The 17,717-nt window shown below is 36.3% G+C and overlaps 1 protein-coding gene across 3 annotated transcripts in view; it reads right to left on the bottom strand.

Moving 5' to 3' along the window:
* The window catches only part of PNPLA8 (patatin like domain 8, phospholipase A2), a 36,366-nt gene that overhangs the window by 2,054 nt on the left and 16,595 nt on the right, over positions 1 to 17,717 (bottom strand). For 2 of the 3 annotated variants that reach the window (XM_084517133.1, XM_084517132.1), the window contains exon 9: positions 17,069 to 17,263. In XM_084517133.1, coding sequence (XP_084373259.1) covers positions 17,069 to 17,263 — 195 coding nt within the window. Of the gene's footprint in view, positions 1 to 907; positions 16,460 to 17,068; positions 17,264 to 17,717 lie in introns of those variants that run through there. The other variant, XM_084517134.1, reaches the window with a different exon arrangement.

Consider the following 17,717-nt stretch of genomic DNA (forward strand, 5'->3'; position numbering starts at 1 on the left):
GGGTCGGCTGGAGCATGTTGCTGAGGGCCACATCCAGTTGGGTTTTAAACATCTCCACAAATGGAGACTCCAAACCTCTCCAGACAACCTGTTCCAGTGTTGGACCACCCTAACAGTCTTCTTCTGTTCAGATGGAATTTAACGTATTTTAATTTATGCCATTGCCTGATGTCCTTTCAGAGGGTACTACTGGGAAGAACATGGCTCCCTTTTATTTGTACACATGGCTAAGATACCCCACATAAGCCATCTCTTCTCTAGGCTGAACGTTCCCAGCTCTCTCAGTCTCTCCTCCTGTAAGAGATGCTCCAGTCCCTTCATCAACTTTGTGGCCCTGCACTGAACTTGCTCCTGTATGCGCTCTATTTCTGTTGTACCGGGGAACTGGATACAGTACTCCAGATGCAGCCTCACCAGTGTGGCAAGTGAAGATCATCTCCCCTGACCTGCTTGCAGCACTGTTCTTAATGCAGCCCAGGATGCTGTTGGCCTTCTTTGCCACAAGAGTGCATTGCTGGTTCACGTTCAGCTTGTCCAGTAGGACCCCAAGGTCCCTCTGCCCAGCTGCTTTACAACCAGTCTGTCCCAGCATGGGTTGGTGCCTGGGGCTATTCCACTCCATACACAGGGTTGTGTTTCTCCTTTTTGAACTTCGTGAGAATTCTCCAGCCTGCTGAGGTCCCTCTGAGCAGAGGCACAACCACCTGATGTACTAGTGACTCCACCCAGGTAATGCATGATCTGCAAGCTTCCTGCAGGTGCACTCTGTTCCGTCATTGAGGTCATTACTGAAGATGTTAAACCTTACTGCCACTGGTACTGGCCTCTGGGATACATCTCTGGTGACTTGCTTTCAACTGGCCTTTGAGACACAAACCTCTTGGCCTGGCCATTCAGCTCATCTGCATTCCACCTCACTGTCTACAGTGTTATGGGAAATGATGACAAAGGCTTTTTTTTTTTTTTTTTTATCGTTAAGGTAAACATTATCCAGTGCTCTCCTCTTGTCCATCAAGCTAGTCACGTCATTGTAGAAGGCTATCAGGTTGGTCAATCACAAGATGCCCTTTGTACAGCCATGCTGACTACTCATGTACATGCAGAGGATTTTGGTTTCAAAATTTCTGTAGTAAATAATAGTAGAGACTAAGATGTTTTTTTTTTTTTTAGCTATTCAAAAATTTATGCAAAAAAAAAAAATCAAAATATAGAAGAGAAAGAATGACTACTACAAGCATTATGCAAAAGCTCCCTGAACTCCCTACATCCTATACCTGACAACCACATTACAAGAAAAGGAAATAAACAAACCAACTTAGCTCAAGAAGAGTTTGGAATAAAAACTGTTTTGGAGTCAATACACGCTTTACTGAAGCTCCTTTTAACTACAGCTGTGCTAGATAAGTAAAAACAGGACTACTGAGCTTTGATTTTTTTTTTTTTTTTAATTAAGCTTCCATTTCAAACTACAAAAAGATCTTTGAACTCCTTCTGGACTACTGTCCACTTTGCTCAAAACACTGCTAAAATGAATAGTCTTTTCAGTGCCTATTATCCTTATGTTTAAATTAGATTTGATGAAGAAAACTAAATACAAGGATGTTTTTGTCCTTGATAAAATTCCCCATGAATCTTAATCTGAAATCTTAATACTTATCTTTGTGGTGCGTATTTTCTTTGTATCCTAAATGAAAAAATGCTTACCAAATAATTTCCACTGATCTTGTCAATATAATTTAATTAAACATGATTTTTTCCACCATGGGAAAGATTAGAGTTATCAAAATACATGATGTAGTTAATACTAGATTACTGCATTTTTGTCAATTTGACAAATAGAAGACCAAAGGAATGTAAACTACACATATCAAATGTGCACTACGATGACATTACCAGCTTCATGCAACGATTTCCATACTTCAACATTCTCCAATTTAGGTTTGTTGGACTAACAGTAAATATCCACTCCTAGTACTTTTTGGACACCTTTAATATAGTTAAAGCATTTATAAAGCTATATGTAATTTTTGGCAAGTTAGGACTCAATAAGGAAGTGATTTCTTTTTCTTCACCTGCAAACAGATTACAATTGATAATCAATATTGTGCTTCAAATCAGCTTAGTCTGTTAAACAAAGATGTTTATCACATTGCTTTTCTGCTTACAACGATCGACTACTGAAGCAGTAAATAATGTTACTATAAACTGGACTTCTGAGGAATCAATGAGGAAAATACTTCAATAATTTATCTCAGAAAGCTTAGAACAAATTATGTCAAAGGAATGAAATCTTCATGTAAAAAATATTGCACAAGTTGTAAAATTGGTTTCAGTGATCTCACATGTAGGTGAATTGTGAGGAAAACTGTAAACAAACAAAAAATCCAGGTCAAACTACAAAAAAGTGACTTTTTTGATTCTGAATAATTGTTTGTTTTCTTGATCTTCATGAAATTGCACAAAAACTCTTCCCTGAGAAATAAATTGACTATCGATATTGAAAGATATTGACTATTAATATGAAAGATCTAATTCTTAAAAAAGTAATAATGCAAAGAAATCATGACGTGATTCTTCATGTTCATCCCTGGGACACTGGAATTCAATTCCAAGTGAGTCAGTCTGCACTTTCGTATATAAGATACACTGAGATCACCGGGATTTTCACCAGTCATTGCTCAGGAATTCCCCTGCGTTCAGCCTATCAATTTATTTTGGAGAACAACTGGATTTATTTGGCATCTTTACTTTTTTTTTCCTGATTCCATTTAAGTTATTCATTAGTTATATAATTTTATATGAAGTGATATAAATTATTTATAACTTACCAATTAAAGCATTTCTATTTTAAGTGCTTAGCTTTTTAAAGATTGGTTAACCAATGTGCAGTATAACCAAGAGACCGAGTGACTGCTAGTAGTATGCAATGTCCCTTGAATAACACAATAGCTTCCTCTTCCATTATTACTTTCTATGAGCTTTCTTGCCACTTTGAAAAGTTTCATACAGTTAAATAGCTGGAGATAAGTGATAAAATAAATTGGCCTTGTTTATCTTATCTATAGGTACAGAGGTGCCTGTTGGCCAAAATCTGATTCTTGTCTCTGTTTCCAGAAAGAAGTAATTCAGTTTGGGAGTCGATTCCATTTCAAATGCTATACTTTCTTGGTACTATCTCACGTCTTTAATCTGTCTATTTTTCAAGCTTAGATTTAAGTGCTCTACTCAGTAGGATGGAAGAACTAGGATCTACACAACATGCTTCTGCAGCAGGGAGGAATGACAAACCAAGCATGGCAATCCAGAAGGAAGAAGTTTCACCGAGGCATTTAAATGTATTGATGAAGGACAGCCATGGCTGGGGAACACACAAACCAAACATCAGTAAAATACTGTGTTGTTTTTCTACAAACTGGGTAGTTGTGATGTGCTATGGGGAAAAATATGAATCACTGAAAAGATATGGGAAAGTAGGTATCCTAGTGTCAAGCTGCACTTAATATGTCATGGAATGACAACTTCTGTGTGCCCGACTCTTCACAAATGAAACTGTTTACAAAATAACGCATTTTACAATATTTGAAAGTATGACGATTAACAAATGCTGATGTTAGTAAGACATGCAAAAGGCACTGACAGAATGCAACCTTCAAAGTGTCTGAAAATTGTTGCATCCCTTGTGTCCACTATCTTTTTTTAATGAAATATATTTTCACAACATTATTTATAGCGGAAGAGCAAACATGTAATGGATACATGCTAGGATAGCACAATTCTGCTCTCCTAAAGCCTACATATAAATAAAATATAGTAAATAAAAAAGGATTTTTATACGACACACAGCATCACAAAAATCTTGTTGACATAAAGTGATAGTTTAAATTACACTATAAGCTTCAGATGCAATTCCAGTTCTAGAAAGCAATGCTTTGTGTGGCCCTAAACCTTTTCAGTTCCTAATAAATGTGATTTCTTTTTGACAGACTAAAGCATTTCCAAGTACTGTGGAGCCCCTTTTACCTACATTACTAGATAAGAGCCATACCACAGCAGTAATCTGTGTACATATAGAAAAAACAATATGAACTGTTTATTAGACACAATACTATATTATCAACACACATTTGCATGAATGAATATTAATGACATGTTAGGTTAAAAGCATAACCTGTAGGTCAAGTGAAGTGATTATTCCCTTTTATTAAGTTCTCATGAGGTCACACTGGGAATACTGCGTCCAGTTTTAGACACCCAGTTAAAAGACACTAAGAAACTGGAATGTGGACAGAGAAGAACCACTAAGATGCTTTGGGGGCTGAACATAAGTGAGAAGATAGGCAGAAATATGGGTTTGCTCTGCCTGGAAAAAGAGAAAGCCAAGGAAGAATCTAATCAGTCTTTTACTATTAAAAATGGGAGAATACACAGCCAGACTCTTTTTAAGAAGTCCAGAACAGAGCACAGATAGAGAAAGCTGTTGAAACTCCATTCTGGGATATTTTCAAAATTCAGCTGGATGAGGCCCTGTCCTGAGAAAGCTGCCCTAACTGTGAAGTTTACCTGCTTTGGAACAGGAGGCTGGACGAGACTACCTCCTGAGGCCTCAACCTCTCGATTTTCCCGAAGTTCTACTCTACTTAAAGAAATAGTACACGAAACATTGTAAAGGCATGTTATTTTAGCTGTAAAATGAACCCATTTTAAAAGCCATTCTTACAAGAAATTGAACTTTGTTAGTACCATCAGAAGTCTTATAAAAACTATATATATGCAAATATGCTTTTTCCACTTGCTGCTCTTCGTTTGGAAATGAACTGAAACTTACAGGAACTCTTTAAATGACTGAAGTGCTGACCAACATCCCCAAAAATGTGCAATTATCTGAAGTTCTGACTATGTGCTAGGCAAACAGCCAGAGTAGAGCAGTGCCTCACTCTTTGTTCTCCCATTCTTAGATCGCCTGTCCTTGACTACATTTCACCGTCTTCTCTCGGTTTCATTAGTTCTCAGTGTAATTGCAATCTTTTTCACTTCCCAAACATACATGAGTCACCCCTTCCCTTTGTGTTCTGTGCTGCTACGGTCAGTGCGCTGGCATCTCCTGTCCACTTCTTCATGTTCTGAACTCTGCAAAACCAATCCATGCTTAAGGCAACTTCATTTGCTGGCAGCACACCGAGCACAAAGTGCCACAGCAAGCAAGTGCTGAAGAAGGGTTTATAATTTTCCTAATGACAGTTAACAGTAGAGAAGGCTTTAAAAAATACAGTAAAAAATAATTGAGGAATATTTAAGAATAAAATCTTAAAACAGAGACATGTATAAGCAAGCTTGTTTGTGCTAGCAAAGCAATAAAGTCACTCAGACATTACTTTCAGTCTTTTGCCAAAGGTTTTCCAAGCGGCAAACATACAATTGTTATGCTTTACTCAACTTTTAATCAAGTAATTCCTAAGTGAAGTTTACGAAATGTTTTCCCTGCCCCATAAAGATTTTTCTAGAACTTGCCCAATGCAAACATGATCTTATTTTTAGGGCCTAGCGTTGGTTAGCTGGAGTCTAAAGCTATAGCTAATATTTTCTACACGTGTATTTAAAGTTACAAAATAGCCAGGGAAGGCTCCCTTGTCATTTGTCTACCAGATCCAATTATTTAAAGCCCCCAAAATTCACTTTTTGTAGGCATGTGCTCCATTGAAATATCTTTGCTGAAGATACAAGGCTTACACGGTTCTAGTGATAAGGAAAATCCTGGTTAAATACTGTCAAATTTTCCTTATTTATTTCATAATCAGAAGGGAGGTCTCAAAGAAAGCAAGTGCTCCAGACCACCTGGAGCCTGGTAACACAGAACCTGCTGAAAATCCTGTCCCATATAAGTAAGTATGGTGAAAGCACATAAAATCACCACTCAGATATTTATTTCAATAATTTAAACCAGTTGTTAAACTGATGTTGAAAAAAATTTGAACCATACTTTACCATGGACTTTAATTGAAGTTCAGAATACACTGCATGTTCATAAGCTATCATTACACTTCTTAATTGTGTCAGATTCAAGTTGTGCCTTGCAATTGCTCCGTGTAACATCCTGTGTGCTGAAGTTTCGCTTAAGTGATGTTAAGCTTTGTGGAGAAAATAATTTAGCATTGGGTGAAGGATATATGACTTAGGAAAGCCAAGTCTGATATTTGGAAGCTGAGTTTGTTGGCTCCATAGTAACCATTTCACCTCACTGCCTATGCAGACATGCTTTGCATTTTAGTTCACTTTTACAGACTTGCTCTGTTGTTTACATTCATTGTATTTGTGGAAGAACTGGAGACAGAATTAGTACAAAGCCATCAGAGGGTAAGACAAGACAGGCAAAGATTCTCAACAGAGTTTTGACAAGTATTTTTCAAACTCTGTGTTTAAAATCAACATAAAAATCATGAACAGACACAGATTAAGGCTGGGGCTTATTGTTTCAAACAAGGAGTTTGAAGAGTCTGAACTTTTGCAAGCGATTACTTGGCTGAAAAATTAAAATACATATTCCAAAAGCATTTACTGGAGTTTCCATAGATAAAAAGGTACGTCTTGCTGAGGCAATAGCAAATTCAATGTGTTTACATGAGCAGCAGCAAACGTTCCCAGAGTAGAAAATAAGAGATAGAAACAGGAGGTTTGTTTGACTATTTGTAAGATCTCCCATACCAATATCTTTGAGATTCAGATCCCAGTCAGTCCTCTGATTGCACTGGACATCCAGTGCTGGCATGACACTAGACAGAGCTTCAGGGCTTGCTTAGTCAAAGGTCACTGGGCTACCAAATAACAGTTCTCAATATATACACTGTGAAAAAGGAGAGTGCGTGTATCAGATTTAGCTGGACAATATGCCAGCTCCCACAGTGTTCAGTACAAAATACTGAATACAAATACTCCTCAGTACAAAAGTTCCATGATTACCCTGGTTTGTTAACATTAATCTAATATCACAAACTTTTTGTATTATGGCTTTCCTTTGGTGAGTAGTCAGTCATGGCACTACTGAGGATGACTCGCAGAAAGCACAGGACATCTTTATGTCCCTGCACAAACTATTTTGACCCTAAAAATATTGTTGTAAGCAGCAAACAGCGCATTAGTAGCACTGTTTCCTTCTGATCTTGGTGGTAACAATGGAAGGCAGTGCCAATCACATCTAACACATCTCTAAAACATACAGTGTACCAGAACAATTTGTTTTAGGTTCCTTCTAATGGTGGGTCTGGTTTACTTTCATGCATGAAAGATGAGTGAGAAAACGTTTTTAAAATAAATCAGATTATCTCCTGTACAGCACACAATGACCTAACGTTAGCTCTTTATACGAATATCTCACACACTTTATTTAAGAAGAACCACCCTTGCCTCATAGCCATGCTAACAGAGATGCCACTAGGTCATCTGTGTACAATTTATAATGTCTTCTGTGTAATGCTGCTTCCTAACAGAGGCCTTGCTTGGTGATGGATGTTTAATGCACTCCTCTTATACACTGAATTTCTAACTATTTCAGAATGAACAGATTCCATTACTTAAGAAGAGGCAGAAATGATCTCTTAAATTTCCTCAAATAAATGTCTTATTCCACTTGAATTGGCTAATAGAAAAAATCTTTAGAAGGTGCTCATACAGAAAATTAAAATTAAATGCATTTGCATTTATATTGTTAAATGGCTCTTTGACAATTAAAAAGAATTTAAAAACTTCATTTGTACTTTTACTACTCCAGTCGTAAAAAAAGAATACCCTAGATTGAGAGATCACATCACATAAAATATACAAATATCTAATAAAGATTGAAAGTTTATTGAAAAGGTTACTTTTCGATACAACTGTTCTCCCATACAGTATGCATTTTTCTAAAAATTATCAATGCCAGACAACACTTTGTATACAGACAAATGTCATACTAAATGCTTCTGAGAGCTACCAGTACTATTGCCATCACTAAACATTTATTAATGTATCGTACAGTTTTTCCCCCTACATTACCCACGTTTGCTCTTGACATTTCTTTGGAATAAATGGTTTTCTGAGGGAGACTACTAGGTGATTATCTTAAATTATTAACTCATCCCAGCTAGTCATTAATTCACAGAAAGTGACCAGCTGTGCTGAAAACATTATTGAATTAATGTTTTTGTGTCAGATAAAGAAAATGTACTTGCATTGCACTAATGAAGATTTACCAGATATTGGCAGACATCATGAAAGAAGAAATAAAATAATCAGATATTTCATTAAAAGCATAAGCCATGTACCACGTTTAATTGTACTAATTTAGCAACGTCAGTGGGATAGTATGTATTTAAACTGGTTCCCAAACAATGAACAGAGGATCATACAACCCAAGAGAAAAAAAAGCTGGCCTGTGGTTGAATCTATACTAGCCTTAAACACATAACCCAGCTTGAGAAGCACAGGCAGTGTTCAAGATGAGTTTTGCCTTTCATAATGTAACTCCAAACTGAGATTGGGTTTCCCGTAATTTTATTACAGAAAACTATGCAAGATATTTATTTAATACAACTTTATTCTTCGTTGACTCAAACATTAGATTTCATTTCATTGCAACTGGAACAAAGCAGGTTCATAACTAAAGGATTTGATCCTGAACTGTACAAAATTTAAGAAGAAAAGTGCACTAATTATTGGAGATAATTGAGATGGATCAGGATTTGGATATCAACTACTCGGTATTTGTATCCCCAATGAGGGAGAGAAGGGAGAAAACTGCAGGAAAGGTTCTGCACCCAAACAAAGGAATAACTCCTTTGAATAATAGAATCACAGAGAAATCCTATGGAGAGGGGAAAGAAAGTATTGAGGGTCAGAAAATGAAAAGGACTGAAAGATTCATGTTAGAACTTGTAAAAACATCGAGAAGTTTTTATGAGTAATCTAAAGACAGAACAGGGAACAATTTAAAAGTGCCTATAATTCACACTATGCTGATTTATTTCAACTGTTCTTTTCTTGATTCATTTCTATAGAAATGGGCACATTGCAAAGGCTGGAGAGTGTTTGCAAGGGTCACTTTCCTTCCCTGTGCTGTGGAAGTATTATGTTCACTATTAATAAAGGGATGATACCATACTTTTTTAAATGAAGTTTTTTTGCAGCTACCAACAGTTTCCTGAGTCCTGTAGAAATTTACTCTAAATTAAGAAGTAAATGCCTGAATGACGAAATATACCATGGATTCATTGAAGGCTTGATACCAAAATAGAATCAGAATTTTTAAATTAAGAAAATCTTGTTTTATCAAGCACCTTACATACCAGACCACTGTAAAGGGATTAAAGAGACTACAGTGGAGAATAACCAGATGAGACAAGAGTCTACATGAGTGAGGAACTTTTTGGCTGGGGACTGCTTTCTATCAGAAGTACTCGAAGGCTGGTCTGGGTCTCATCCTCTTCACCATTTTCTCAGAAGTACGTAACCACTAATCAAGTCTGCTACTACAAAATTAGAGGCTTTGTAAATACAAAGGCTTTAGAATAAATACCGAATGACTCTGAGGTCTAGGAAAACCCAAATGAGATGACACATAATGAAAAGTGCTCATAAACACAAAGCTGTGCTCTTCAGAACTAAGTTGGGATCTTAAATTGTAATTCTATGCTCTATCTTCCTTTGAAAAAGAAGAATTTCATGACACAGCTAAAACTTCACTGAGAATATAGTGTTCCAGCTGATCAAATTAGCTTCTCTAAATTTTGCTTCTAGTTTAAAAATGCTGATTTTGAATCTGGTGTATCATTCGACTTTTCACAGTATGTCTTAGGTCACGCCAAAACACACTGAATAGTCCAGTTTCAAGAAACATTACCCCAACTGCAGCAGGTGCAATGAAGGACTATGAGAATGATCAAGGGAACATAGAGCCTATTTTGCAAGACTGAGACAGCTTGGCATACATAGACTAGCAAAATAAAAAAAAGGATAAGAGAACTTTCCATATACACATCAGAAGTGTAAATACTACTAAAAGAACAGTAAATTAAACTGGAAAACAGTACTGGCACAAGGAGAACTTGTGTACACTTGCTATGAACAGAGAGTGAAAACCAGAATTTTGCTGGCCATTTAAAGATGAAGAAATATCCTTCTCTAAATAACTTTCTGCTAGGGCATCAACAGCAAAGACAGCTTTACATGTTTATGAACTAGTCATCAAATGCAGTCCATATACTTGGCAACTAGGACAGAGGGCTGGATTTGACCCAAGGGAAACTGTTTTGTTCTATACTCTTTTTTTTTTTTTCCCTCCTGAGGAAACGCCAGCTGAAATAAATCTAAAGGGTTCTGAAGCCCCAAATCTAAAAAATATATATGCTACTAAAAATAACAGTGTTTATACATACACCCAGTAAAAAAAAAAAAAAAAAAGATTGGAAGATAAACAATCTTTGAAGAGATTTCCAACCAGTTTGGGATTTGCAAAATTAGCACTACAAATTAATCCTTACAATGGAAGAGAAACTCGGCACAGGAAATAGGGCTCTGGGTACCCCACACAGCTAATGTAAAGGGACTTGGTATCAACCAACTTCATGCATATTTTCTACACTTTACAAATTATCACCATCACAGTGGTAAGACCTGCACCCATGACTATCAGAGGGCAGTATCCTAAACTACTCTACAGAAGGCAAATAACAGCGCATGGCAAGTTACAAAGCATGAAGTGATTGCTTGCAATACGCATCAGACTGCCATATATCATAAACAAACTTTCCGTAAGGAAAGAAGTTATCGTGTAACACTACCTTGTCGGGCTTTCCTTTCAATGATTATCAGGAGGCTATTTCAGATGGAAATACGCCCCCCTTCAAGTCAGCATTAGATGAATATTCAGCCTGGCAAAGTAAAAACTACAAGTGATAAAAACTGACAGCAAGTTGTCCTGTATGATCTCCTAAGAAACGGTGGTCAGCAGCATCAGAACTACGAAGAGCAACCTAAATTGACTGGACAAGTTTCTGAACTGACTCAGCTCTTAGTATTTCATTATAACAGTCTCCTCTGATTTTATAAGGTTTAGGTACAGTCAGTGTTAGCTGGTAAACTGTGTCAGTAAAGGTATATAGACTCAAAAGTCTAAACAAAAATATTTAAACCTAATACAGCTTCTTTGGGAGTGACTGTCTTTTCTTTAAAAAGCACTCTGAGAATTACATTTACAATAACAAAGTATCACTGAACCATAGTAGAATAAAATTACAATGCTTCCAAGTTAAATGCCTAAACGAAATACCCTCTCAATTTTGTTTCACTAAACAAATCTTCCAAACCCAAGCCACTTAGCAAGTCCCTGCAGGGAATCCTGTGGGGAGTCTGCTCTGCAGAGTAACACTGGCACAGTAAACAGCATTTTCATGAAGGCTGGCAAACTGCATCATCAGCATCCACCCTAAGAGCTGCTAACCAACCCTACAGAATCTGTAAGAGAAGAAGAATTGCATGTATCCATGTAGCTAATGCATTCCAGTGAATTCCTCCATCCTTAACCAGTAGGAGATATTACCTCAAAGGCTGTAGGAAAATGTGTATGGCAACAAGTAGACAGAGAAACAAAGAAATACTTGTTTCTATCATTGTGAGAACAAGATACACCTATTAAACCACAGCCTGTGTAAGCTCTGGTGCATACTGATCACCATGGCATATCCTAAGAATGAAAAGAACTCCAATGTGACCTATATTCTATGTCTTCTTAGAGCCTGGGAAGTACCCTTGAATCTAATTTTAAAAGCTACCATGTAAAACCAATTAGGGCAGGATCCACTAAGCGAATCACTTTTGAAGCCTCTCCTGTAACAAGCTACAAAGATGAAATGGCTTGGCAGATTTACCATCTCATAAAAGGAGGGGGGAAGATGAAAAAATGCAGCTTCTTATTTTTCAGACAAGGCGAAACTTGAAATTTTAGTTACATGTCATTGTATCTGGGGGGTGTGTGTGTGTGTTTATATTTTTTTTTTGTAGGTCATATTCTCACCATACATACTGTTACCCTTGTACTACAGCTCCACTAACAGACTAGCTGCCAATTTGTTAACCACTTCAGTATTCGGTTTGCTCGAAGGTCAGAAAACACGATTATTTGAACACTCCTGTAAGTCAACACCAGCGTTTCATTAAATGGAATTGCATTGCAGCAATGAAATCATGGGAACGCACCAAGAAAAAGTCGTTTGTGTTAAACTGAGTATATTTTATTATCAGAGAAATACATGTCTTTGTTAAATTCCTCCCCCTCCTCCTCATCGCCCTTTTAATTAATCCTGCAGTGCAAATTTAGTTTTTGCTGTAAAACCAAGTAAATGAAGTGTGCATAATGATTTTGTTAAATCTTAAAACTGCTCTATTAATTAATTGGCAATTTGCTCAGCATACCACAGTCTACTGAAGTGACACTATTGAATAGCTGAAAAGGAAGTGCTTTTTACACTACAGAAGTAAAGGGGAATCTAAGAAACATCATGTGAGAAGTAGGGAAAAAAATGACTGGTTTTAATGGGACTGGGGAGAGGTTTAGACTCCCTCAATACTTCCTAAGTAGATTTTAATATAAAAAAGGCTGACATGTGGCAATACAGCTTCAATACTGTGACATCATGACTTGGTCTCTCTTGACTTGCACAGTTTCTGGAGAAGCATGTTACAGGGATTAAATCCCTTTGAATACTAATATGTTCCTCTTTTGAACCACAAAGAATATTAATCCTCCTCCCCTCATCTACCAACAGCTGCACTGGTTTTCCTTCTTGACAGGGTGGAACAAGATAGCATGGCATGATTGACCTGAATGTAAATATTGCTATTTGTTTTTCGAACTGCTTACTTGTTGTGGAAATTTAACTAATTTGCCATCAGGTTCTCAACAGCATGAACAAGAAGACTGTTTAGGCACCTAGAAATGCATTTCTTAGCAATTAGATCCAAACAGTTATAGAGATAATTAACTTATTAATAAATTAACACTGAATTCTCTCAAACATTTAGAGTGGCTGATACAGGACGTCAGACTGGAATGTTCCCAGAGAAAGGGCATGCATGTGCGTACACAAATACGCATGCATGTATAAATATATATAGGTATGGGAACGTCAGCGTTAAAGTGAACAGCCACAGTTCAGCTCAGGCATGATTCCAGCATACACGGCTGGTTACTAGTTCTTCAGGAGTTGATGCATCTCAACCCTACACAACTCTTACACATCCTCTTTGTGCAGTTTCAGGAAGGACACCAATTTCAACAAAAGTTAGATAACATAAAAGAGAATATGCAGACTTACCATAAAAAAATAATCTACTTAGTTCCCATTATCAAAGTAAGTATTTTCATACATTTGAAGAGTCAGGTCAACTGCCACAGTACCTTTCATTCATATAGAAACATACAACTGAGTGATAAGTCAATACAAAGCTTGGCGTCCATATAAAATCCTTTAGAGTCCCAATCTTCAAAGTAAGAGACAAACCCCATCATATTTACCATTCTGAGTTTTCACAGACTTTTACCAGTATTTTTACCTTCCTCTATTCTTTGAAATATGTAGAAATATCAACATGGCAGAAATAGATTATATATAGATTAATAAGGAACTAGCATAGTTTATATTCAGAAGAGATTACTCTTATGAATTAATGCAAGTTTCCAATCCATTAAAAAATCCACAGAAGTACCATCACCTTTCTGATACCATAGTACAGCATTGAATCCTCTGGCATACAATTAATGCACACTATGATGATGCACGTTACAAGAGTCATGTACCACTGAGAATGCCTAACACAGGTATGCTTCCTTTATTCTGTAGTGCAAAAAAAGTATTTCCACGTGACCTATTGAATGTATGCATACTCTTTTCAATTCATCTTGGGTTCTTATTAGAGATAAAACCCTTGGTTAACTTATATTTTCTATTGAGGTACCATTAAATACAAGAACGTAAGTGTAACAGTCTGCTAAAGGCATGGAAGCTCTTCCCCCAGGGTAAAAACAGTAATTCAAGGTACCCTGATTGTGCGCTGGTGGAAATGAAATCTGAGATACAAATCTGCACACAAACTTATGTGGCCAATTGTAGTAAAGCACCTTGCTAGCATGTTCCCCATTAAAAAACAAGCACATCCCATGTGCTAAGAAAAATGCAATCTGAGGAAACAAACCCAGGAAGGCATGGAAGATGACATCCTTTGGACTCTACAAGAATTCAAACGCATTAAAATATCATGCTCAGGTGGAAGATAGATTTTTCAGATGATACTAAATAGAAAATTTAGCATATAGTTCTACTACAATAAGCAGGTTTAATACTGAAATCATACTCAGTTCTCTATAGTTTAAAAGGTCAACACCTCAAGAAGAATACAAAACCTTGGGAACTCATAGGTGTGAATTTTGTAGAATTAATCTAACCATGTCCTAAGTCCTTGTTTTCTAGCAATTAAAATACATCAAATAGCATTTTAACAAAAGAACATCAAGCTTGTGAAACAGTGTTGGTAAGGCTTGGAATGGCTTTGTCCAGAATCTCGAGTAAGAAAAAGTGAACTAGATGTCCTTCTACCTCTGTGTACCTAACAATACCGTACCTGTCCTCTACTAATCATAACTTGATGTTCTCTGGTGTAGTAAATTGGACTTAAAGTGAATACAGGTGTAATCAAATATCCACTTCATTGCATTTCACAAGTCTGGCAATTCAAAAACAATATTAAAGCAACTAGTTATCTAAGCAATCTGTAGAAGTTAAACATCATACTGTTTAGTGGCTCTTCATATAGCAGCACACACAAACTTTGATGTGCTCTCAATTCAAAGAAAGAGGAGGCAGAAGGGTGAGAAGAGAAAGAAAAGTGCCTCACATAGCTTAACCCTGACCCATTCCAGCAGTTAAGGAGCAGCTTGGAACAACTCCAAAGACTAAAGCAGCTCCCTTTCTAGTTCTGCTTGGACAGATGGAAGATAACCATATTTCAGGTTTTCAGAGTATCTGAGAGTATCTGATAACCATGTTTGAGGGTGTGAAACTCCCTGTTTAGCTTTACAAAAATAAAACAACTTATTTGCTTTTTTCAGGCCATATTTGATTAAAATGCTCTAAACAAGGTGGAAAAAAGAGAAAGAAAAGGGCTCTAAACAGAATGGAAAAAGAGAATATGAAGAAAATGGAAGTGCTCTCAATCTGGTTGATGCAGTAGAGCTATCCTGCCCTTCATGGGAACCCACACGTTGTATAGACTTTTTACATAGCTGAATGCAATTATTCCATCGCCTTCTAGAGGTTCATTCAACATATACCTTAACTTTTGAAATTACTGTTTTCAAACATGGTGTTTAATGAGTATTTAATGTTTTTGGAATGCACACACAAAATTGCCAACATATGAACAGTTTCCATTAATTAACATTTAAAACTAGACAAATTCATCAAATCTGCGTAATTTAAGAAAACTACATTACATAGTAAAAAGCTGTCTTATGTGAAAAGAAACATACAAAGGCCTACAATAAGCTCTCTTGTTATCCTTTCCAAAAGCCTCAGCAACTGCAACAATGTATGGAACAAAAAGAAACTGAGCACTGGAAAAAAAAAAAATATATAGATAGCATGTTGGATACCCTCAAACCTTAGTATGATGTATGACTATTAAATACATGCCTCATGCTACTTATGAGTCTAAAAGCAGTGTCCTACACCTTAAAGTATTTTTACCCTCTCATCTGGCGATTTAGCTCTCTTGCTTTATCAGTCTAGGCAGAAAATATGCAGACTTGCTTTCACTTTAAGAGGACAATTGCAGACAAGTTTTGCAGAACTGTTCTCCCAGATATGCTGATTTTTTTCAGGTTAAATTCTACCTGTTTTGCTTTTGTATCGGCGCTTCTGTTTATTGACTGTTAATATAATGAAACTTTTATTTACATTCCTTATTTATCTGCTAAACTTCAGTAATACTTATGCACACTACCATGTTAATGAGATTACAAAACCTTTTAATGAACACCATGAGAAACTGTGGATGTGATACAGGTACACTTATTACTGAAAATATGCTAGTATTGCTTCCCATTAGTTAATGCTAATGCCATCATATGAATTAGTATGATAGGAATGTAATGGATGTTTTCTTTAGATTTAAGTGATAGAATCCTATGCTGTCTTTGTCGAAGGTCTGGGGTTCAGTCATCTATTACAGTCCTTTCTGCCACAGATCTGAAATTATCTTTTCGCAAATAAACACTAATATTTTTAAATAAGTTATGTATTGTAAAAACAATTCCTTTAAACTCAGACTTATGGAACAATCAAGGGGCACTGGAGGACAAGAACAGAAAGATTAAAAAACATCTAGTAAGTAAAGTTAATTTGCCTCACTCTTCACCACTCAGGGTCACCAACAGGAGCTATAATAAAGTAAGAAACCATTCACTATTAACAGGAGACATTGCTTTATCCTCAAGGGAATTTCTTTTGCAGTTGTCTTATGATTTTAATCTAACTGCCAGAGCATCTCCTACTTTTTGCTGTTAAACTCAGAATCAGTGCAGAGCTTTAACTATCAGTACAAGGAATTAAAAGTAGCTCATAAACAGAAGTTATTCACTAATAAAAGGAACACTGAAACACACAACTTGAATTTTTCACACCTTACGGTATCGTTAGATAGTAAGCCATACCATCTGTTTAGTGAAATAATGCTCAATGAAATACCAGTTGTAAGCAGGAAGTCAGAGGCATTTACAACCCATATAAAGTTTCCTTCCAGGCAGAGAAGAAAGAAACAGCAGAAGAACTTAAGTTCACATTAATACCATAAAGATTTTTACGCCAATACCCTTCTAGTTCTATAAGGGCTATGCAAATCAAAAGTTTCCTTTCTTACTCCTAACCCACCTTAGATTTTCTTTCTGCTATGAAGGGATTTGCTTAGTTCTGATTCAGAAACTCAGGCAACTTTCTTTTCCAGAAATAATAGTAAATATTTTCCAGTAAAGGATGAGATTTCAACTTACCTGATGAAGATCATTGCCCAAGACATATTCCTGGAAGTAACCTGGTGCAGCAGATGATGCTCTGATGGCCTGCCATAGTTTATATTGACAGCCTCCAATATAATGAGACTTAACCCCAGGAAAGTGATTGTAGTTTCTAAAAACAAATGCTTTGAGTGGTGTTCCTCTGTTTACAATGGTGCTTACTGCAGCTACCTAGGGAGTCAGAAGGAACAAAACTGAGTTATATTACATAATAATATGATAATGACAATTTCACAAACTATGAAATTCAATTTATACATTTAATGAGTCTCTGGAATCCTTTGTACATATTTTATTAACTTTTTTATAATACTTATTTAAATTTTAAGAACTTAAAAAAAAAAACAAACAACAATCTCCCTAAAGAGAAAGCTTTTTTAAACCTAATATTGTTTCCACTATTTTGTTTCCACTAGTATCTATCCACTGACATTTAAACAAAGCTAGTGTCATATATGACATGCAATTAAAAGAAGTTCCACCTTCATGAGTAGCAGTTAATGCTAACACTAGAAAACAAAGCCAATTCTTTGTTTGCTAGATACACATAAAAAATAATCCCTGCATATTTATTTTGTTGAATTATTATTTCAAACTCCACGTAATTCAAACTGCTCTAAAAGAA

The sequence above is a fragment of the Aythya ferina genome (assembly GCF_964211825.1).
Source record: "Aythya ferina genome assembly, chromosome: 1".
Taxonomy (NCBI): Eukaryota; Metazoa; Chordata; class Aves; order Anseriformes; family Anatidae; genus Aythya; species Aythya ferina.